Source organism: Leucoraja erinacea, chromosome 3 (assembly GCF_028641065.1).
Source record: "Leucoraja erinacea ecotype New England chromosome 3, Leri_hhj_1, whole genome shotgun sequence".
In the NCBI taxonomy this organism is placed as follows: domain Eukaryota; kingdom Metazoa; phylum Chordata; class Chondrichthyes; order Rajiformes; family Rajidae; genus Leucoraja; species Leucoraja erinaceus.
The window spans coordinates 90240958-90265298 of record NC_073379.1 but is presented as its reverse complement, the minus strand read 5'-3'; the positions used below and the strand labels follow the sequence as shown (position 1 = coordinate 90265298).

The window sequence follows — 24341 nt, the reverse complement described above, 5'->3', positions numbered from 1 at the left end:
TGCTGCTCACCCGCTGAGTTTCTCCAGCATTTTGGGATACTTTTTCCACTGATCTGTGGTCGAGCAAACGGAATGAGGGGGCCACAGAACGATCCGTTTACTCACAACAATCATGCCTCGGATTTTGCAAATTCAGCCGTCTCCACAGAGGCTGCCCAACTCGCTGATTTCCTCCAGCGGTTTGTTTCTATTTTAGCTTGAGATTCCAGTATCTGCAATTTGTTATGTCTCAAGCTTGATACTCCCTATTTATATGCTGTGATAACCGTTCCTCATTTCACCAGCGCACAACTGAGGAGATTTGGATCCCGCCGGCATTCATTATTTGCATTTGATTGATAGCAAGTCTTAAGAGACGATTGGTGAATAGATATTAGTAACACCTCGTGTGGTTGAAAAAAAATCGCGAGGTTAAAATAGTTTCAAATAATTTCGGGCACATAAAACAAGCAGTACGAAATTGTATTCTCGTTCGTTTTCGATACTAGTTGGCAACTGTTGCAATCTTAGCACGTTTAGTTTGTCGGGGTGTGTGTGAGCGCAGATTGCTTCAATTTCCTTTAAAATATTGCCCCAGGTATTTCATCATTTCTTCCACTGGGGAACAATTGTACCACAAAGCTTATTTGTGTGAACAGCTTGTAAGTATTGAACATGGTTTTTATTTCATTATTATGTACAAATATGCTATGTATCTTCTATATATTGGAGTCGCAAGTTGTTTTTAAGTTTAGTTTTCATAGTATCAATATATTATAAATTAAATAGTGTCGTCATCTGTTATAAAGTAAGGATCCCGACCCGAAACATCATCCGTCTACCCGACCGGCTGAGTTTCTCCACCACTTTGTGTGTTGTTCTAAATTGAGCATTGGAAATTGACAGTCGACAAAAGATGCTGGAGAAACTCAGCGGGTGTGGCAGCATCTATGGAGAAAAGGAGTAGGCGACGTTTCGGGTCGAGACACTTCTTCAGAAAATTTACATGTCAGTTTGAAGTGAAATATTACTCACAGCTTATTCAGAGCAGCTGACGTCCCAGGTTTGTGGCGTCACCAGACCGTTAATTTAACAAGATGCCCTGAACTAATCGATCATATAAGCACTTCTGCTGTTCAATAGATAATGATTTATCTAATTTCAAGTAAGTCTTGTATCCTCTCTCTCCACATCACCCCCCCCCCCCCTCCTCCTCCTCCTCCCCCTCCCTCCCTTCCTTCCTTCCTTCCTTATTTTCGTACTGTCGTCCTTTGAGTTCCATAGTCTGTAGTAACTCGTTATCGCTTATCCCACAGGCAATAGTGGACCATTGTGGGCTCCACATTTCCTTGATTATCGTTGCTGTCTGTATATCTTCCACTCATTTGTCTTAAGTGGGCATGTACTCGCTGGAGTTTAGAAGAATGATGGTGGGTGGGGACTTCATTGAAACATACAGAATAGTGAAAGGCTTGGATAGAGTGGATGTGGGGAGGATGTTTCCACTCGTGGGAGAGTCTAGGACTAGAGTCTCAGAAGTAAAGGATGTTGTTTTCGGAAGGAGATGAGGAGGAATTTCTTTAGTCAGAGGTGGTGAATATGTGAAATTCTTTGCCACGAAAGGCTGTGGAGGACGTCAGTGGATATATTTGAGGCAGAGATGGATAGATTCTTGATTAGTACAGGTGCCAGAGGTTATGGGGAGAAGGCAGGAGACTGGGGTTAGAAGGGAGAGGTAGATCAGCCATGATTGAATGGCAGAGTAGACGATTGGCCAAATGGCCTAATTCTGCTCCTATAACTTATGATTTAAGTACCGTCTTAAATTACGAGAGTCAGTGGAAAGTTTTATTGTGATATATCCCAGATAGATCAATGGAATTCTTACTTGCAGCAGCACAACAGAATATGTAAAACCTTGATTCTATAACGTCTATCCATGTAATCCAGAGGTGCTGCCTGATCTGCTGAGCTACTCGAGCACTTTGTGTCCTTTTTGTCAACCTGCATCTGCAGTTCCTAGTTTAGATTTTGGATTTTAGAAATACAGCATGGAAACATGCCTTTCAGCCCAGTGTTCACACTGACCAGCGATCACCCTGTACACATTTATAAATGTTACCAAAGCCAATTAACCTACAAATTGGGAGGCATGTGTGGGAGGAAGCCGGAGCACCTGGAGGAAACTCATGAGGTCACAGGGAGAACGTGCAAACTGTACAGACAGCACCTGTTCTTGGTCGCTGTAAGGCAGCAACTCAACCGCTGCCCCACCGTGCCGCACCATAAGTGTGTTTAATTTGCCTTTGTGCTTGATCTTAATCCAAGATAAAAGTGTCTAAGATACCAGAAGAGTTGTGGATCAAAGAAGAAAATACGTTGTGGCTATGACTGTCGGAGAAGCAATGGAATGAGGAGAGTGTGGTCCTACCAAAGTGGACAACAGGTGAGACATTGAAGGGAGATCTAATTTCATAAGCTGTAGGCAGCCTGTGAACTCTGAGGTGGGGTAGGTCACCTGATCACAGTATTAAATATGTCATTAATGATTTGGTTCAAAGGGCAGAAACCTAATCAGAAAGATCCAAACCTAAAATTTAAGGTCAAAGCACCTAATGTAGGAAGAACTCAGTGGGTGAGACAGAATCTGTGTAGGGGAGGACAGGTGATGAGAGAGGGATATAGGTTACATGGGTTGGAGGGGAGGGGAATAAAAGGGAAATGAGGCTCAGGATCATCTTGCCTTTAATCCCCCCCCCCCTTTTTTTTGTGCCTCTCCCCTGTCCTCTTCCATTTATATACCTCTCTGGCTTTACATCACTCCCGAAGATTCCACCTGGGACTATACTGGGAGTGGGTCCACGCCTCCCTTGTGTAGGGGCTGCAAGCCCGGGCTGACACCTTCCCCCCCCCCCCCCCACTCCCTGAAACAGGGACGGGACACCTGGGAGGGGACGGGGATGGTCCAGCAGCAACTCAACAGCGCCCGCGGCACGGAGACCTGACCCCCAACCATGGACCCGACACGATCTCGCTCACTCACCGGATGAAACAAAGGTCTGATAACAGCAGATCCGCTCCCGACAATGTTTATGGTGAGTGCCCGATGACCTGGCTATGCACAGTCGGAACATCAAACTCCCTTACAGTCCGCTGCACGGAACGTGTTGAGAGCTTGCTGCAGGGCCGGATAAAATCTTGTGGCGGGCCGGATGTGGCCCGCGGGCCATAGTTTGGAGATCCCTGATGTGTGGCATCAGTTCCAGGGACAAAGTTCAAAGTCCTCAACAGGGTAGGGGAGATTCGGACAATACCTTGACTTACGGAAGGACTGTTTCGAAGCCTGACAAGGGGAAGTAGCTGTTCCCTAGTCTGAGCATTTCATGCTTTAACCATCAGGTGTTGAGTTCCTTAATAGTTTATAATTGTTAACACCTAGCCATGCATTACAGCCAATTTTCCTATTGCACGCTGTCATTTAACTGCTGTTAGTTCAGATTTATAGTCTTTTTGTGTGCATAAAATGTTAAAATTAATTTCATTTCTGTGAAATACTAATAAGCTGATTGGTATAACACTTTTCTTGAGACATTATAATACTCTTTGTTTGCTCTGTAAATATCTATCCAATAGATCTGTGGCGATGTATGGGGAACAGGTGGTTGAATTGACCACTAGTAACCACGGCAGGATGATAAATGATCAAAATATCTCCCTCAACACCCAAAGGAAAACATTGCAAGAGAAAAATGTATTTGATACAGATACTCAGAAGAAACTGGTAAGAGTGGAAAGGATTGCCAAGAAGCCTGAATGTATTGGTGGCATTTTTACAACCAATGGTTATGTTTTGTTCTCTAACTTAATTAGTCCTTTTCAGGACCAACGATGACAGCGAGGTCAACATTTGTAACAAGATGGACACAAAAAGAATAGTATTGGTTTATTATTGTCATGTGTACTGAGATACAGTGAAAAGCCTTTGAATACTATAAAATACTCTGCACGAACATGAATATAACCTAGTCATACAGAAGTACATTTGATAGGACGAGGAAGAAACTTTTCAGAATCGTGCTCAGCAAATTCTTCCCAGAGTTATTCTCTAGCTCCCTTTTGAATACGAGGATTGTATTACCTCAAACAGTCATATTATTTTGGTGTCCTTAAGATATATTTCATCCACCCTCCCTGCCTTCCTCTCATTCCCCACACCTTTTTGCTTATCAATGGAGTGAGGTTTTTTTTCCGAATGAATTGAAGTATCAGGCAGATACATTACCTTATAGATGTTCTGTTCCTTCCATCATTAGCTTTGTCTGTAGCTACACATGGAAGTGGAAATGTATCATTTTTGAGGTTTTTGATTTGCAGATGTTTTAATTCTGTATTGGAAGCTATGCCAGTTCTACTTGCATAAATAGTCATATAAATATTTTTCTTCTTGGCTCTTTGCAAAGGTTATACAGAACCTTGTATAGAAAATGTAATTTAAACTGCCCATTACATAGATTGCCTAACACTAGTGTCCTTCCTAAAAATGTCTTGACAAGTGAAGTGAAAAATCTGTTTTTTCCTTCACCCATTCCCTTCTAAATTTCACACATATCCCAATTTCTGGTTATACCACATTATATTCTACAACTACCAACAAGTTTCACTTGGAACTCCAAAATTCTGTTGTGTTTGTCAACAGATCAGTTTCACACTTCCAGCCATTTATGATTTGTTTGCACTTGTAATTTAGAATTATGCCAAGAATATTTTGTACATTCAAACCAGATGGACGAGCAGGTTTAGCATCCAAAGCAGAATTAAGCGATTATATTAAATTGCACAGCTAAATATATTGTGCGCTTCTGCATGCAAGTTGATTGCACACCCTAAGTCTTCCAAATATAAATGCATGTGAGGTACATGCTAATTCCTAAATTATGATTCACTGTATATATAGAAACATAGAAAGTAGGTGCAGGAGTAGGCCATTCGGCCCTTTGAGCCTGCACCGCCATTCAATATGATCATGGCTGATCACCCAACTCGGTATCCCGTACCTGCCTTCTCTCCATACCCCCTGATCCCTTTAGCCACAAGGGCCACATCTAACTCCCTCTTAAATATAGCCAATGAACTGGCCTCAACTACCTTCTGTGGCAGAGAATTCCAGAGATTCACCACTCTCTGTGTGAAATATTTATTTTTAAATTGCAGGGTTTTGTTTTCCCAGCTTGCTTTGTTATTTTATGCAATCAGGCTTTGCTCATACAACTATGTGCTTGAACTATAATTATATTTGAAATGGGAATTAACTTATTATTTTTAATAACTGACTAGACCAAGTGCAGAGCCGTTGGGTCTGCTCCCCTAATGTATTGATTTTAACGGTAAAAATCTTGTGAAAGTTGGCATTTTTAAAGCTTTTATCACGAATAACGTGAAATAATAGATGAAATCTTCAGTGAAGCTGATCACTGCTATCCGAGCCATTGTGACGTCATCAGTTGAAACTGGTTGTTTTAATTTCAGTCTTTTGACTTTTTTAGACTTAATCAGTAATGAGTCGAGAAATAAAGCATATAATGTTCAGTGAAGATGGTCTCTGCCTAGAGGGGAAAAATGTAAATCGGAATATGTAAAAATGGAATTGTTACCACATAGTGTTTCTACGAAGATGGAGAGACAACCACATATACACACACACATAGAAGATCAGAGTTTTAGTAAGTATATGATATGATGATGTGTTGTTGAACATGATTTTAACTTTGAATTTTTCACAATTCTTTCAAAACTGTTGCAGAAGCAAACGGAACGGCAACTAAAATGTTTAGCATTTCGGAATCCTGGTCCTTTGCTAGCGGAGTTCAACCCGGAGACCAGATTACAGACAAAGGAGATTCGCAGGACAAAGCTGAGGCAGCTTGTCTTTGAAAACAAGTAATTTGATTTTCATTAAAATTACTTATCCTAATTTTTCATCCACCTCTCACAGGTTCAATTTCTTTTCAACTTTGATTACATTTTCAAATGTCATGTTTATATTTATTATTTTGAATTGTCAGTGACCAGTTAAAACAGCTAGAATGCTTCTATATTAAGAGTATAAAAGTGAGATCGACCAATTGACCAAATGGTGCCAGCACAATAACCTGGCTCTCAACACCAGCATAACCGAGGAACTGATTGTGGAGTTTCGGAAGGGGTAGGATGGGGACCCACAGTCCTGTTTATATCAACGGGTCGATAGTGGAAAGGGTCAAGAAATTCAAATTCCTGGGTGTGCATATTTCCGAAGATCTCTCCTGGTCCCAGAACACTAATGCAATCATAAAGAAAGCACATCAGCGCCTCTACTTCCTGAGAAGATTACGGAGAGTCGGTATGCCAAGGAGGACTCTCTCGAACCTCTACAGGAGCACAGTAGAGAGCATACTGACTGGCTGCATCGTGGCTTGGTACGGCAACCTGAGCGTACAGGAGTGGAAAAGACTGCAAAAAGTTGTGGACACTGCCCAGTTCATCATCGGCTCTGACCTCCCTATCATCGAGGGGATTTATCGCAGTCACTGCCTCAAAAAGGCTGCCAGCATCATCTATTGCAAATAGTCTGTTTCACATTTTTTTTTTAAATCTATACCCTGAGGTATAGATATCTGTATCATGGAGTAATGGTAGCTGCCTTTTCCCATAGCAAATGGTTTGGAAAGTTTGTGAGAGCTGCTTATCTCAAATAACTTGAAGCAATGGAGGTGAATGGGCAGGAGGTGTGAAGCAGAGAAGGATGGGAGATATTGTGCTGAATTTAGCCATTTTTGCAAGAAGTAATTTGAGAGATGTGTTATTTCATGTAGAGATCATGTCAGCAAATTGAGAATTAGATTTGTGTAAGTCTGGAAATATCCTTGTCCATACTAGTGGCTGTTGAAGAACAGCAGCAAAAATAGCTCCTAATGATTCTGATTATATATAATTAAAGAAAAAAGCAATAGATGCACAAAATCACTTGTAAAATGAGGGTATATTCAGAGGACACATTAATAAAATAATAATAATTGCTCAATGCGTCCATGCAATGAATTCTGATTAATAGCAAATTAAACTATTTTCACTCTTTCACTTGTCAAAACCAAGAAAACTGGCAAAAAGTCAAAAACCTCCCCAATCGTCTTGACAGAATTTGTGTTTTCTTTGAATATATCATTGTCGTTACTCAGCAATAACGTGTTATTAGGATTCTTGGTGTTCTAACCATTCCCAGATCAGAAGGCCATTCAACACATCTGCATGCCACGTCTGTGCCAGGGCAACAGATGAGTTGCACATACTTGCCCATCTTGTGATCCTGTATATTTTCCCTTGTCATATAGACTTCCCTCTTGAGGATCTCTATGATACACTCTCTACCAAATCAGCAAGACTATTCCAACACGCACTACATATTTTGAGGGATTTTCATTGTTTTTATATTAAATCTCTTTGTTATTTCTGTGACATTTGGTCATCTACCCAACCACAGGAAAAATAAGCATTCATGCTTATCTACATGCTGCATTATTTTATAAACAAGTTTGATTTCCTCTCAATCTCCTCCAAAGAAAATAGTCCTACCCTCTCCATTCTCCCTTTGTAACTGTAGTCCCTCACCCAAGAACACACTCTAAAATCTCAATTGCACTCTCCCCAATAGACAATAGGTGCAGGAGTAGGCCATTCGGCCCTTCGAGCCAGCACCACCATGCAATGTGATCATGGCTGATCATCCCCAATCAGTACCCCGTTCCTGCCTTCTCCCCATATCTCCTGACTCCGATATTTTTAAGACCCCTATCTAGCTCTCTCATGAAAGCATACAGCAAACCTGCCACCACCACCCTCTGAGGCAGAGAATTCCACAGACTCACACCTCTCTGTGAGAAAAAGTGTTTCCTCGTCTCTGTTCTAAATGGCTTACTCCTTATTCTTAATCTGTGGCCCCTTGTTCTGGATTCCCCCAACATCGGGAACATGTTTCCTGCCTCTAGCATGTCCAAACCCTTAACAATCTTATATATTTCAATGAGATCCCCTCTCATCCTTCCAAACTCCAGAGTGTACAAGCCCAGCTGTTTCATTCGCTCAGCATATGACAGTCCCGCCATCCCGGGAATTGTAACCTACGCTGCACTCCCTCAATAACAAGAATGTCCTTCCTCAAATTAGGGAACCAAAACTGCACACAATACTCCAGGTGTGGTCTCACTAGGGCTCTGTACAACTGCAGAAGGACCTCTTTGTTCCTATATTCGATTCCTCGTGTTATAAATGCCAACATGCCATTCGCTTTCTTCACTGCCTGCTGTACCTACATGCTTACTTTCATAGACTGATGTACAAGGACCCCCAGATCCCGTTGTACTTCCCCTTTTCCCCCACTTGACGCCATTTAGATAGTAATCTGCCTTCCTATTTTTGCTACCAAAGTGGATAACCTCACATTTATCCACATTAAACTGCATCTGCCCACTCCCCCAACCTGTCCAAGTCACCCTGCATTCTCATAGCATCCTCTTCACAGTTCACACTGCCACCCAGCTTTGTGTCATCTGCAAATTTGCTAATGTTACTTTGAATCCCATCATCCAAATCATTGATGTATATTGTAAATAACTGCGGTCCCAGCACCGAGTCTTGCGGCACCCCACTAGTCACTGCCTGCTATTCTGAAAGGGACCCGTTAATCCCTACTCTTTGTTTAATGTCTGTCAACCACTTCTCTATCCATGTCAGCACTCTACCCCCAATACCATGTGCCTCTCCAGTTCCTTTGTGTTTGACCTAGAGAGATCAGTAAAATTGAACACTATATTCCAGTTGAAATCAAATTAGTTTTTATAAAGATTGACTTAAAGGATGACTTTCTTGCATTTTATTTCCATGCATTCATTGCTTATGTCCATAATCTATGTATTATGTACTACATATTATGTAGGGGTAGATTATGTTTATTGGCTAGATTTTGAACTAATTTAAATTTTATTTTTTTTCTTAAATAGTGGTGTCAGGCAGAGGAAGTATGACAACACTGGAAAACTGCTGCATAATGGCATAGACCTATGCGACTGTCTGGTTGTAAACTGCCCTGGCTGTTTCTACCCTTGCTCCAAATGCAGTTCTTGGAAATGCGGTTGTAAATGTCGCTGCAACCGGAAGTGGATATATGATGGAATTGAAACTGAAGGAACCGATATAGTGCAAAAGTTCCCTAATTTGGACCTTTATTAATGTGCATATGATTTTCAATTATCTTTATCAAATAAGGAAACATTGTGATTTTTGCACCTCAACAAACATGGACAATTGGCAATTTTTTTGCCTTGCTTAGAAATAATAATTGGTGGATATAGTATTTACTTTTACTTGTGTTTGAATAAAGAATAGTTTACAAACAATTGCTACTTGTATCATTTTTATTTAAGCTGAAGTGACCTAAAAGTATAACATGATTTCATTGTATCACACAAAGTGCTTTAACTTTTTTTTAGTTTAAATAAGGGAATTGAGGAGTTTAGTAATGGGGTAAAGGGAACTTGAGAATGTTCTTAATTCTTTGAGCTGGGAATGTTGCGAGAAATAGCTGATTGTGGTAAAGCAAAACTAGCAACCCTATTTCTTAGATACAGGGAATATTGGAAATGGCTTCCAAAACATTTAAAGGGGTAAAAAATGAAATAGTTATTTGTCAAAAATTACTTGCAATTGTCTTGCAGATCATTAAGTACTTTTTTAATTTTTAACTATTTTTGTCTCGCTGTGAATAATTTTTGATGGGTGATTTTAAAAATAAATCCTGGGAACTGTTTTTAAATTCTAGTCATGATCCTCAAACATCAGGATAAAATCACACTATTGGAGATCGGAATTTTTCATTATTCAGTTTGATTGTGGTAAGTCTTAACTCTGATTTGATTTATAAATATTTATACCTTTCAATAGACAATAGGTACAGGAGTAAGCAATTCGGCCCTTTGAGCCAGCACCGCCGTTCAATGTGATCATGGCTGATCATCCAAATTCAGTACCCCATTCCTTCTGTTCCTCGACCCCCTTAGATCCTCTGGCCTCCAGTACTTCTGTGAGATTGTTTGTGTCTTCCTTAGTGAAGACAGATCCGAAGTACCTGTTCAACGCTTCTGCCATTTACTTGTTCCCCATGATAATTTCACACGTGTCTGCCTTCAAGGGACCCGCATTTGACTTTGCTACTCTTTTTCCCTTAACATATCTAAAGAAGCTTTTACTGTCCTTCTTTATATTCCTGGCCAGCTTCCCTTCATACTTCATCTTTTCAGCCGTATTGCCCGTTTTGTTTCCTTCTGTTGTCCTAACTCATGACTGAGTAGCTGGACATAGTGCGAACTCCATTATCAAGTTCGCCGACGACACCACTGTTGTGGGACGAATCACTGATGGCGATGAGTCAGAGTATAAAAGTGAGATCGACCGATTGACCAAATGGTGCCAGCACAACACCCTGGCTCTCGAAACCAGCAAAACCAAGGAGCTGATTGTAGGCTTTGGAAGTGGTAGGATGGGGACCCACAATCCCGTCTGTATCAACGGGACAATAGTGGAAAGGGTCAAGAACAGGGATGGGGAACCTTTACATAATGGAATGCCGCAATATGGCAGCTGTAATCTAATAAGGCCACATCCAAGAAACTTCAATTAGATATACTTCAAAATGTACATTATTTTGTAAAAATCTAACCACTCTGTACTAACTTCAAGAAAATGAAAACATTTTGTTAATTCTAAAATTAACTAATCTTTTAATGACTTTGTTATGACTGCTTTTTGTGGGAAAGCATTTGAATATTTGGTTGCAACATGGAGGTACGCAGTTTCAGCATCTTCTAGATGTGTGTCCGTCATTTGTGACCTTAAGGGCATCGAAGTGGTTGAAAAGCTAGAAAGCATTTTTCCTGCATGTTGCCAAAGATTCTACTGCATTTTTCCTGCATGTTGCCGGTATTCTACTGCATTCTACTAGACCCGCAAGCGCTGCTGAACCGCCACTGGCCCGGCAATAGACTGGGCCGCGCTGCGGACAGCCTTCAGCCCTAACCTGGAGTTAGAGCTGGCCCAGACTCTGAACTTGGGGCTGTTCGTTTTTTTCATCCTTTTTGTTATTTTTAGCGTTTGTTTAAAGTTTGTTTTAATGTTCTTCTGTTTGTTTTATGTGGGGGTCAGAGGGGGGGGTCAGGGGAATCTTTTTTTTCCAGGTTCTTACCTTCCCAGAGAGGTGATCAAGTTTCAGATCACATTCTCCGGGCTCTGTGGCCTACCATCGCTGGATCGGGAAGCCGCCTCGGACTGTCGTGAGCCCCACCACTGGGCGCGGACTTAATATCTGAATGGATCCCTTGCCTGGGATCGCTCCCCCCCCGCAGCCTGTGGACTTACCATCAAGGGTTCACACTCGGGAGAGGCTAGTCGGGAGCTCCAACGCCACAGAAGGTTCATCCAGCCTCGACGCGGGGGAGCTGACATCGCCCCGATGCGGGATCTGAACGCCTCGACGCGGAGGGCCCAGAACGCCGCTGGCAACGGGACTCAAGACCGTCCCGTCAATGGGGGGCTCGAGGCCCCCAACCAAGGAAGAACAAGGGAAGGATTTGAACTTTATATATGTATAGGAGTCACTGTGATGGATGTTTATGTTAAAATGTGTTTTTGAGTGTCGCTTTTTTAAATTGTATGACTGACCTGGCCAGTGAATTTCACTACACCAATTGGCGTATGTGACAATAAATAAACCGGGTCCCTGGAGGGAGACCGCTTTTCAGGGCTCTCGCAACGGCGACTTCTCCCGCCCGAGTTGCGGGGTCGAAGAGCTCCTGGAGCGGGGCCTAACATCACCGCCCCGCGCGGCTTGGAATGGCCGCGGGACTCTGCGAGCGCATGCCGGGGGCTCTAACACCAAGACCCGGTGTGCGACCTCGCACCACCCGGCGTGGCTTTAATGGCCGCGGGACAATTGCCATCGCCAGCCGGGGGCTTTGACTTTGACACTGACATCGGGGGGGGGGGGGTGCAGTGGAGAGATAAGTTTGTTTGGCCTTCCATCACAGCTATGTGATGGAGGTTTATGTAAATTATGCTGTGTCTTGGGTGTATTTGTTTGTAATGTATGGCTGCAGAAACGGCATTTCGTTTGGACCTCAAGGGGTCCAAATGACAATTAAATGTATCTTGTATCTTGTATCTTATGACAAGGGGAGGAACCCGTCCGCAGACTCTCTCTCTGACCAGGACAACTCCAGCAGCAGCGGCTCCGAGTCAAACGTCTTCAGCAAAGATCTTGTAGCAGAGCAAGATAGACCACTCCTCGAAAAACGCGTAGCATGACGTGTGTGATTGTCAACGCCATTTTATAAGGCATTTTATTGGGCTGTCATGGCGTCCTCATCTAAATGTTCATCTCACTGCTCTGCTATCAACTGTTCTAATCGTAAATCTAAACGACCAGATCTGTCATTCTTTAGGTTCCCCAATAAAAAAGAAAGGTAAGAAAATATTATTATTATTTTCTGTCGATATTCTGTCGTGAAAATGTTATTTTCTGTTCTCCCATCAACAGCCATTGGGAAACTAGGTTTGTCGGTACATTAGAAAGTTAGTAGACTTATTTTTAATGGATCTTTACTAACCACAATAATAAAGACAATTTTAACACTTCTGTACGTTTTTGGTTTTGTTCTTGTAAGGGATTGGTCTCCAAAATATGGCCCGCAGGACACATTGGGCCCATTGACCACGGGATTTTTCGAGCTCAGATTCGAGTCCGAGAACGCGACGGCTGTTACCCGTTATGTCCCTCGAATTGTCGAGACATCACAAGCAAAGATCACAAGCCCGCCGTGAAGAAGGGTGCAATCAAAGATTATACAACTCTGCTCTATCATCTTTGGGTGCAATGGTGGCCGGGGGGTTCGAAGGCGGCCGCAATCAAAGATACGAGAGGAGCTCTGCTCTATAATCTTTGGTCGGAATGGGACGGCTGCGCGTTATAAAATGCTATCGTTCCACCCTCCCTCTCCCCCCCTCTCCCTCCCTCTCCCCCCTTCTCCCTCTCCCCCCTTCTCCCTTCTCCCCCCCTTCTCCCCCCTTCTCCCCCCTTCTTCTCCCCCCTTCTCCCCCCTTCTCCCCCCTTCTCCCCCCCTCTCCCCCCTTCTCCCTCTCCCCCCTTTCTCCCTCTCCCCCCTTCTCCCTCTCCCCCTCCCTCTCCCTCTCCCCCCTTCTCCCTCTCCCCCTCTTCTCCCCTCTTCTCTCCCTCTTCTCCCTCTCGATCCTTCTTCTCTCGATCCCCTCTTCTCTCGAATCTCTCTCTCTCTCTCTCTCTCTCTCTCCCTCTCTCTCTCTCTCCCTCTCTCTTCTCTCTCCCTCTTTCTCTCTCTCTCTCCCTCTCCCTTACCTCTCTCCCTCCCTTACCTCTTCGTGAGAGTTGGCAGCTCTGCTATGGCTTGGATAGAGGATAAAAGAGGATAGAAAGAAAATACTTAATGTCTTTGTAAGAAGATTTTACTTTTAAGGTAAATTGACATATTAGAGGGAAAAAAGCATTGTCAATATACAGGTCTCTCCACACAACTGAAAACAATTGCACTTAAGTGATATGTCATCCATTGTGCAGGCATGTAGTTATGATCATTTTTTTTCTTATTAGTTAATCCTAAATGATATCTCCTGTAATTTCAGATGTCAACGGTGGGTCCAGAATACTCGTCGACAAGATCTCCTGCACCGAACTCTGGAGTACTTGTCAGCCAACTGTTGTCTTTGTTCTTTACACTTTGAACTTGACCAGTTTTCCAACAAGCAGACCAAGAACAGGCTAAATTGGAATGCAGTTCCAACGCTCTTCGACATTCCTAACCCGCCGAAACGTCTGTCTTCCCAACGCAGGTTACTCAAGAGGACGAATGAGAACCTCCCATCCTCACCAACGCCTTTAAAACAGCAAAGAGGCAAGTAATTGTCTCCTTTTTAAAATAAAATATATTCTCTCACTTTGGCTAAATATGAGAAAAAAATTGTATCCAAACTGATATGATTGCTAATGGTCAATATGTAATGGCATGTATGGTACTTTAATTTTCATTTTGTGAAATGTTCACAAAACTATAATCACACATAAGACTACACAGTGTGGCTGATGGAATGTGTGCTAGTATTTAATTCAAGTAAGAACATCCATTTAAAACTTCCTCAAGCATAATTATTACAACATTTAAATTGATTTAATTTATAAAAAATCTTAAAAAATATCAAGATTATGATTTTCTTCTGGTAGATTGAAATTGGTGCATCACATCTATTTTTAATTATAACTAGACCAAGTGCAGACCCGTTGGGTCTGTTCCCCCAACGTGCGGTTGGACTACAGCCTAAGGCCGTTGTTTGTGACCAAGGCCCAAGCAATGTTCGACTATACTCCAACTTCGTTGTGACGGAAGACCATCCTTTCTTCGTCCACGGGGGAACCAATATCATGACCCACCCCACTTGTTGAAAAACACTCAATCAAATTTGGAGAAATATGTTTTTGAGAAGGGAGAGGATGGCAGAAAAAAACATGTCAAATGGGCACATATTTACGCATTTTATGAGCATGATTCACAGTTGCCCATTAGAAAAGCCCATAAATTAACCAGAGGCCATTTTGTTTTAAACAGCTTCTCTAAAATGAGAGTCAACAAGGCTGCGCAGGTGCTTAGCCATTCAGTAGCAGCAGGTGTCTACACCTATGCAACTCTTGGAAAGTTACCTGGGGAGGCTGTTTATACGGCAGAGCTTATTGAAATGGTTGATGGACTTTTTGACTCCTTTAACAGCAGGTTTTACAAGGACGCCAAAAAGTTAAGGAGGCCTATGTCAGAAAAGTCTGCACATAAGTCATTCTTTGAATCATGCTTGACTGTACTCCAAAGCCTGACAGTGCTTGGAGCTAAAAATGTGTTGTTTGTCAAGGGATGGCGGCTTGCAATTTCTTGCATTTCACAACTGTGGCAGCACATCAAGGAAAGCACAGACGCCCGTTTTATGTTCACATCCAGGATCAATCAGGATGTTGTGGAGAATTTGTTCTCCACTATTCAGCGAAAGGGCGGTTTCAGAGAAAATCCATCTGCAAAGGAATTTCGATGTGCTTTTCGGATGGTTATGGTGGCTGAACTGATCAAGCCATCTGTGAGTGCAAACTGTTCCCCCGACTCAGACACATTTATCTTGACATTACAAACACTAACTAACGTAAAGCGCATAATTTTCAAAAATTATGTATTTGAAGTTATACTATTCAAGTTCAAGTGAGTTTATTGTCATGTGTCCCTGATGGTACAATGAAATTCTTGGCTTTGCTTCAGCACAAGAGAACATAATAGGCATTGACTACAAAACAGATCAGTGTGTCCATACACCATTATATAAATATATACACACATGAATAAATAAACTGATAAAGTGCAAATAACAGATAATGGGCTATTAATGTTCAGAGTTTTGTCCGAGCCAAGTTTAATAGCCTGATGGCTGTGAGGCAGTTGCTATCCCTGAACCTGGTCATTGCAGTCTTCAGGCTCCTGTACCTTCTACCTGAAGGTAGCAGGGAGATGAGTGTGTGGCCAGGATGGTGTGGGTCCTTGATGATGCTGCCAGCCTTTTTGAGGCAGCGGCTACGATAGATCCCCTCGATGAAAGGGAGGTCAGAGCCGATGATGGACTGGGCAGTGTTTACTACTTTTTGTGGTCTTCCTCTCCTGGGCGCTCAAGTTGCCGAGCCAAGCCACGATGCTCTCTACTGTGCACCTGTAGAAGTTAGAGAGAGTCCTCCTTGACATACCGACTCTCCGTAATCTTCTCCGGTAGAGGCGCTGATGTGCTTTCCTAATAATTGCACCAGTGTTTTCGGACTAGGAAAGATCTTCATAGATGTGCACACCCAGGAATTTGAAGCTCTTGACCCTTTCAGCCATATAAACGGGACTGTGGGTCCCCATCCTACTCCTTCCAAAGTCCACAATTATTTCCTTGGTTTTGCTGGTGTTGAGGGCCAGGTTATTGTGCTGGCACCATATGGACAGTTGCTCGATCTCTCTTCTATACTCTGACTCATCCCCATCAGTGATACGTCCCACAACAGTGGTGTCGTCAGCGAACTTGATGATGGAGTTCGGATTATGACTGGCTACGCAATCATGAGTATAGAGTGAGTACAGCAGGGGGCTGAGCACGCAGCCTTGAGGTGCTCCCGTGCTGATAGTTATCGAGTCTTGACACATTTCCACCAATATGAACAGACTGTGGTCTGAGAATGAGGAAGTCGAGGATCCAATTGCAGAGGGAAACCCAGTTCTGCGAGTTTGGTAACCAGCTTGGAGGGGATGATTGTATTAAATGCCGAGCTGTACTCAATGAATAACAGCCTGACATATGAGTTTTTGTTGTCCAAGTGATCCAGAGCAGAGTGGAAGGCCAACGAGATTGCGTCCACCGTTGATCTGTTGTGGCGGTAAGCGAACTGCAGTGGGTCTAGGTTTTTGATGCCCTTTTGAAGCAGGTGGGAACCTCAGACCTTGGAAGTGAGAGATTGAAAATGCCCATAAAAACACCAGCCAGTTGGTCCGCACAGGTTGAAAATTTACGTAGTTGAAAATTTTGATTGTTACCCATACAAAATCGTGCCAATGACGATTTATTTATCTATATTACTAAAACTAAGATCTTGACCGCTCTCGTCTTTCTGTTTCTTGATTTCCGAGTGAACGCCGCCACTTACGGCTGTCATTTTTGGCCAGCTCACTCAGAGTCCCAGGGGGGAGGGACCATAAAACCGGGAAGTGTTGTGCCTCACGCAGTCTCTGCAAGACAGAGGAAGCGAGAGGGTCACGGCTCTCTGAGCAGCGAATAACACTGAATGCACGTCTACTCCACGGCGAGCCCCCTTGATGTGGTTGCAAAGTGTTTGCCAAATTGTCTTGGCTTTTAAAGACTCTTCAGAAAATGTGTTGGATGCTTGCAAATTGTTTGCCAAATTGTCTTGGCTTTTAAAGACTCTTCTGAAAATGTGTTGGCTGCTTGCAAAGTGTTTTGACTAATTGGCTTGGCTCTTAAAATCGTCGCAACAGTATGCGGATGGATAAAGCGGCAATGTGGCGCTGAGTGCGTAATTTCCGGTTCGTGGCAAGATGGCGCTGACTGCAGAAGGCACCGAGTGAAGACACCGCTGAATAATTCAAGAGAGCTGACTACTCTGTCAATGGTGAGTGTGTTTGTTGGACGTTATTTAAAGCACGTATTTGCTTCAACAGCAGCAGCCTCTACAGGAGGCTTTAAACATTTGAGTGAGTCTGTATGTGTGTGTGCGAGTCTCTGTGTGCGAGTGTGTGTGTGTATAGATGTGTGTGAGTTTGTGTGTTTGTATATATGCGTGCTTATATAAAGGTGTGCTTCATTGAATGATGACTTGTGAGATAAATTATCAGATTTTCTTGGTTAAAGTTTGACCGCTGAATCTCTCTATATTTAAATTGTCTCTTTTTTTTATCAACAACAAAGAGACATAAAGACGCAGTGAGCAGCAACAAGAGGCACAACAAGAAAGAATTATTCTCATCTTTGACATTTAAAATGTTCTTATATTTTAAGAGATTCACATTTTAAACTTTAATAAATCATTTTTCCACTTTTCATGCCTGCGTGTTCTTCATCACAATGGGAACCTAATGGGCAGGAATGGATACTCTGTGGGAGTATCTTGCTTCTGCCCAAAGATAGGATCTTCACTTCGGCCTCTGCACTCGTATCCACAGATCCTATAGCGGAACAAACATAGAAACATAGAAAATAGATGCAGGAGGAGGCAATTTGGCCCTTCGAGCCAGCACCGCCATTCATTGTGATCGTCCCCTATCAATAACCCGTGCCTGCCTTCTCCCCATATCCATTGACTTCACTAGCCTCTAGAGCTCTATCTAACTCTCTCTTAAATCCATCCAGTGACTAGGCCTCCAATGCCCTCTGTGGCAGGGAATTCCATAAATTCACAAATTTCTCTGGGTGAAAAAGTTTCTTCTCACCTTATTCTTAAATTACCTCCCCTTTATTCTAAGACTGTGGCCCCTGGTTCTGGACTCGCCCAACATTGGGAACATTTTTCCTGCATCTAGCTTGTCCAGTCCTTTAATAATTTAATATGTTTCTATAAGATACCCCCTCACCCTTATAAACTCCAGTGAATACAAGCCTAGTCTTTTCAATCTTTACTCGTATACAGTCCCACCATCCCAGGGATCAATCTCGTGAACCTACGCTGCACTGCCTCAATCACAAGGATGTCCTTCCTCAAATTAAGAGATCAAAACTGTACCCAATACTCCAGATGTGGTCTCACCAGAGCCCTATACAACTGCAGAAGAACCTCTTCACTATATATTGAAATCCTCTTGTTATGAAGGTCAACATTCCATAGCTTTCTTTACTGCCTGCTGTACCTCTAAGCCAACTTTCAGTGGCCGGTGTACAAGGATGCCCAGGTCTCGCTGCACATCCCCCTTACCTAACCTAACTCTATTGAGATAATAATTTGCCCCCTTGTTTTTGCCTTCAAAGTGGATAACCTCACATTTATCTATAGTATACTGCATCTGCCATGCATCTGCCCACTCACTCAACCTGTCCAGGTCACCCTGCAACCTCCTAACATCCTCTTCACAGTTCATACTGCCACCCAGCTTTGTGTCATTCGCAAACTTGCTAGTGTTGCTCCTAATTCACTCTTCCAAATCATTAATATATATGGTAAACAGTTGTGGCCCCAACACCGAGCCTTGCGGCACTCCACTCGCCACTGCCTGCCACTCCTACTCTTTGCTTCCTGTCTACCAACCAATTTTCCATCCATGTCAACACCCTACTCCCAATACCATGTGCTCAAGATGGACCACTCCTGCGAAAAACAATCGACAATCGGCAATGTAGGTAATACGACTTGTCTTTCTTCAGGTTCCCCATTAAGGAGGAAAGGTAAGAAAACATTTATTACTTCTGTGGCATATTGAAAATTTTATTTGGCCTGTTCCATCTCTCACTGTAGTTAGATCATTGAGCTCAGATAGTCGAGTCCTCATAGCAACATCCTTGTAAAAATCTTCTCAAGAGCATTTTCTTTCTACATCTCTGTTATTTAATGCAGAATAAGAGCATATTGACTGCAGATATTTTCTGTAATTTCAGATGTCGACAGTGGACATGATCTACACCGAACTGCGGAGTATTTGTCAAATAACTGCCCTCTTATGTACATTGTGTGAAATTGTGATTTGTTAATTGCACAAAACTAATGCAAATGGCGATTTATTTATTATTGTATCTACGTTGGACATTTTGCTCTTTGGTGAAGCAGGGGTGGGGCTATCATTGTGTTACATACGTTAAATTGTACATCACTTTCACTGGTTAGCTGATATGCTGAACACTGCAATCCTGTATAACTCGCGCACAGAATAATGTGAATTGTGTAAATCTTATCATGCATGTCGGAAATAAAATGTTAACCATGTTAGTGGATCTCTATTATGAAATATTTAAAATTGAGTGTGTTGGCGCAATATTGGTTCCAGCCATCAGTGACTGCACTGCCAACCCACGAACCGTGAGTAAGTGAACTGCCAGCCCACCAGCTGTAAGTGACTGAACTGCCAGCCCACCAGCTGTAAGTGACTGAACTGCTAGCCCAATAATCCATTTAGTCCACCCTCTCAACCTTCTCTCTGACAGACTCCCTAGTCCTCACCTTTCACCCCACCAGCCGTCACATACAAAAAGTAATCCTCCGTCAGTTTTGCCACCTCCAACGTGACCCCACCACTCGCCACATCTTCCCATCTCCCCCCATATCTGCCTTCCGCAAAGACAGCTCCCTCCATAACTCCCTTGTCAATTCTTCCCTTCCCTCTCGTACCACCCCCTCCCCGGGCACTTTCCCTTGCAACCGCAAGAGATGCAACACTTGTCCCTTTAACTCCCCCCCCCGACTCCGTTCAAGGACCCAAGCAGTCGTACCAGGTGCAACAGAGGTTTACCTGCATCCTTCCAACCTCATCTATTGCGTCCGCTGCTCTAGATGTCAGCAGATCTATATCCGTGAGACCAAGCGGAGGTTGGGCGATCGTTTCGCCGAACACCTCCGCTCGGTCCGCAATAACCAAGCTGACCTCCCGGTGACTCAGCACTCCAACTTCCCCTCCCACTCCGTCTCCGACCTCTCTGTCCTGGGTCTCCTCATTGGCCACAGCGAGCAGCACCAGAAATTGGAGGAACAGCACCTCATATTCCGCTTGGGGAGTCTGCATCCTGGGGGCATGAACATCGATTTCGCCCAATTTTGTTAGTCCTTGCTGTCTCCTCCCCTTCCTCAGTCCCCCTGCTGTCTCCTCCCATCCCCCAGCATTCGGGCTCCTCCTCCTTTTTCCTTTCTTCTCCCCACCCCCCCACCCCCGATCAGTCTGAAGAAGGGTTTCGGCCCGAAACGTTGCCTATTTCCTTTGCTCCATAGACGCTGCTGCATCCGCTGAGTTTCTCCAGCTTTTTTGTGTACCTTCTCTCTCACAGAGTCTGTCACCTGTTTTGGGCAGAATATCTGGCATTTCTCAGCTTCCAGCCTGCCAGGTCTGAGTGACTGTACTGCCAGGCTTCAGTGACTGAGTTGCCTGGACTTAGTGATTGAGCTGCCAGCCCAAGAATCCATTCGGCCCACAATGTCCATACTAGCCCTCTGGAAACCAGTCCCTTCGGCCCACAACACCCATACTAGCGCAACAGAAAGCCCCTCCAACTGGCCAGCAATATAGGAATTGGTGGAGAGGTGGAATATTGCATTGGGTGACCAGCCCTCCCGTGTGAGGCTGGGACCCAACGGGTCCCACTTAGTCTAGTGATTGTGTATAAGTTGGAAATTTTGTTCTTTGTTTGAAATGTGTTGAATTTGACATCACTTTTATTGATTAGCTGATATGCTAAACACTGCAACCCTGTATATGTCGCGCACAAAATGATGTAATGTAAATAAAAATTGTTTTCCTTGTTTAAGAAGTTCAATTTAGAATTATTTGAAATTGTGGGGGTTGGTACAAAATACTGCTGACCCACAAATGTGTTGCTATGAGACATTCACATTTAAAAAATCCATGTCTCAAAAAAAGCAAGAAGGTGCCCATGTTATTTGACCAACTTATCAGATTAATTTAAATATGTAGGTATGTATGCATTAGTTTTGCTCCTAATTCCCTTTTCCAAATCATTAATATATATAGTAAACAGTTGTGGCCCCAACACCAAGCCTTGCGGCAAAAAAATCCAGAAGATTAGTCAAACATGATTTCCCTTTCATAAATCCATGTTGACTTGGACTGATCCTTTTAGTGCTATCCAAATGCCCCATTATTGCATCTTTAATAATTGACTCCAGCATCTTTCACACCACCAAAGTCGGGCTAACTGGTCTGTAATTCCCCGTTTTTTCTCACGCTCCTTTCTTGAAAAGTGGGATAGCATTAGCTATCCTCCAATCCACAGGAACTGATCGTAAATCTATTGATCGTTGGAAAATGATCATATGTATAAATATATATGTATGTGTATATATGCATGTATGTGATTTTATTTGATCCCAATAGCTGCCGTGAACCTCCATTTGTTGATTTAAGTCCATTGTCACGGTACGTGAAGCCAACATTTCTGAACCTGGGTTTTAGGATGGACAGTGACTTTAAATTAGATCGCCAAATATGCGCGGTGGTTAAGTCCAGCTTCTTTCACTTAAGGAAGCTGGCGAAGGTGAAGCCCATTCTTGAGCGGCAGCATTTTGAAACAGTAATCCACGCCTTTATTACATCTAGGCTGGATTACTGTAACGCGCTCTATTTTGGAGTTGCTCGTTCTTCACTGGCTCGTCTCCAGTTGGTTCAGAATGCTGCTGCTCGCCTTTTAACTGGGACTCGAAAGAGGGAGCACATATCGCCAATTCTGGCCTCCCTCCACTGGCTCCCGGTGCACTTTCGAGTTCATTTTAAGATACTGTTATTTGTTTTTAAATCTCTGAATGGGCTCGCCCCGCCTTACCTCTCTGAGCTGCTCCACCCATACGCTCCTGCCCGGTCCCTCAGGTCAGCTGGTCAGATGCTCCTGGAGGTACCGAGGTCTAATCTGAGGCTCAGAGGGGATAGAGCCTTCTCTGTTGCTGCTCCAGCGCTCTGGAACACCCTGCCGTTGCACATCGGGCAGGCCCCCTCACTGTCCATCTTCAAATCCAGTGTTAAAACACATTTGTACTCCCTAGCTTTTGACCATGCCTGAGACTTTGCTTCTGTTTTTATTGTTTTTAATGTTTCTTTATTTTACATGTCCTTTCCTACTATTTCTTTTGATTGTTATTATTGGTGTCTTAACTTTTTTCGTCAATGATTAGTGATGTACAGCACTTTGTTGCAACTATGATTATTTTTAAAGTGCTCTGTAAATAAAATTATTATTATTATTATATCAATCAATCAATCAATCAATCAACCTTTATTGTCATCTTGCAAGCAACAGTTGTACAGTGCAAAATGAAAAGACGTTTCCCAGTGAATAGCGGAGCATCGCACATGAAATTTAAAACATTTCACACATAATAACACTAAAAACAATCCAGTCCCTGATGGAACAGTATAAATAGTTAAAAGCAGGTAAAACACAATGTTAAAATACAATAAACCAATCATAAAAATGTCCGGGGCAGCTGATTTGAGTGGCCAGTGCCAGTTATTAAAGTGTCCGTGCCAGCCGCAGAATCAAGTGACTGTGAGTACAGAGTGACTGTTTAGCAGCCTCACAGCCTGTGGTAGGAAGCTGTTTAGCAGTCTTGTAGTCCGGGCTTTGATGCTTCGATATCTCTTGCCTGATGGCAGGAGATCCAGGTGTATATGGAGGGGGTGCAGTTTGTCCTTAGCAATTCTCTGAGCTTTTTTCAGACAGCGGCTCTGGAACAGTTCTTGTACTGTATATATGTATGCATATAAATGTATCCATATGTATGTGTATATATGTGTGTATAAATATATATATGCATATATTTATTATTATAATTATATATAATTGCCTTTATGGTTTATGTACATCATCTTACAAGACAAATAAATTAATAGTGATGATTTAAATCAAAGTTGCTTCTGATACATGAGAATAAACATTATCTCTAACTTGCCTCTCACACACAAACACACATTCATATAAATATATAAACGTTAAATTTAATTATGTGCAGTGTGTGTTAAAGCAATACAAGGGAAACTGCACAATACAATGCAAGGGAAACTACGCAAAGGAGGGGGCTGTTCCCGCTACAAGATACTCGAGGATCTTTGCTTTGGATCAAAGATTATAGAGGAGCTCTATTATCTTTGCTTTGGATTTCAGCGGGTGGCATTAAGAAATGGCGGTCGTACTACACGTCAGTCCATTGGATTTCGGAGAAGTGGTCTATCTTGCTCTGCTATAAGATCCAACAGAATTATGAACTAACAGAATTATGAATCTAACCCTATATCACACACAAAAAGTCCCCTGGCAATGTCAATTACCCTGCGAGCCGGGTCGGTTCCGGTTACTACAAAATCAACTCAAACACTGCTTGTGAACCATTTAAAAAGAAATGATTTAAAAAACATTAAAAAAGACAATTACCAGAGTCAACTTTTATTCTTGACAAGAAGTATGAACTGACAGATTTATGAATGTAACCCACAAACTGTTGCCCCGCAACATTGATTACACTGCGAGTCGGGTAGGCTCAGGTTACTAAAATGCCCAGGATCCCCTCCATAGCGTACTACACGTCAGCCCATTGCATTTATCAGGAGTGGCCCATCTTGCTCCGCTATAAGATCTTTGATAAGATCTTTGGTCTTCAGCAGGATCTCGGTGTCAGACTGAGGGCAAAGGGGGTGGAAGTGGAGGGCTGCTGGGACCGGCGGGACAGACAGACAGGCAGAGCCGCCCAGGCCCAGGGCTACCCCGGACAAGCTGGAGAAACTCAGCGGGTGCAGCAGCATCTATGGAGCGAAGGAGATAGGCAACGTTTCGGGCCGAAACCCTTCTTTCTTCAGACCATCCGACTCCATCCCGCCGCCGCGCGATCAGCTGGTCCCGGAATGCGCGTTGGAGGTTGCGCGTGACGTCAGCTGGCAATGGGAGGTTGCGCGTGACGTCAGCTGGCAATGGGAGGTTGCGTGTGACGTGAGGCGGCCGTTGGAGGTTGCGCGTGACGTCAGCTGGCAAGGGAAGGT

At 43.2% G+C, this 24341-nt stretch overlaps 1 protein-coding gene across 2 annotated transcripts; it reads left to right on the top strand.

Annotated features, from left to right (window-relative positions):
• Positions 1-380: 380 nt before the first annotated feature.
• Positions 381-9421, top strand: LOC129695816 (ARL14 effector protein-like). 2 transcript variants are annotated; one of them, XM_055633164.1, is made up of 5 exons: positions 381-641; positions 2308-2425; positions 3613-3760; positions 5780-5916; positions 9012-9421. In XM_055633164.1, exons 3-5 carry the CDS (start codon positions 3623-3625, stop codon positions 9238-9240), a joined length of 504 nt encoding a protein of 167 aa, XP_055489139.1. In that variant the 5' UTR covers positions 381-641; positions 2308-2425; positions 3613-3622; the 3' UTR covers positions 9241-9421. The 2 variants fall into 2 exon arrangements, with proteins under 2 accessions (XP_055489139.1, XP_055489138.1); XM_055633163.1 differs by lacking the exon at positions 381-641 and adding an exon at positions 1103-1144.
• The last annotated feature ends 14920 nt before the right edge of the window (positions 9422-24341 follow it).

Coding starts and splice junctions, on each gene's coding strand:
- LOC129695816 (XM_055633164.1), top strand. CDS start 3,623: ATGTATGGGGAACAGGTGGTTGAATTGACCACTAGTAACCACGGCAGG. Junction 3,761..5,779: donor CAGATACTCAGAAGAAACTG/GTAAGAGTGGAA, acceptor AAACTGTTGCAG/AAGCAAACGGAACGGCAACT. Junction 5,917..9,011: donor CAGCTTGTCTTTGAAAACAA/GTAATTTGATTT, acceptor TTTCTTAAATAG/TGGTGTCAGGCAGAGGAAGT.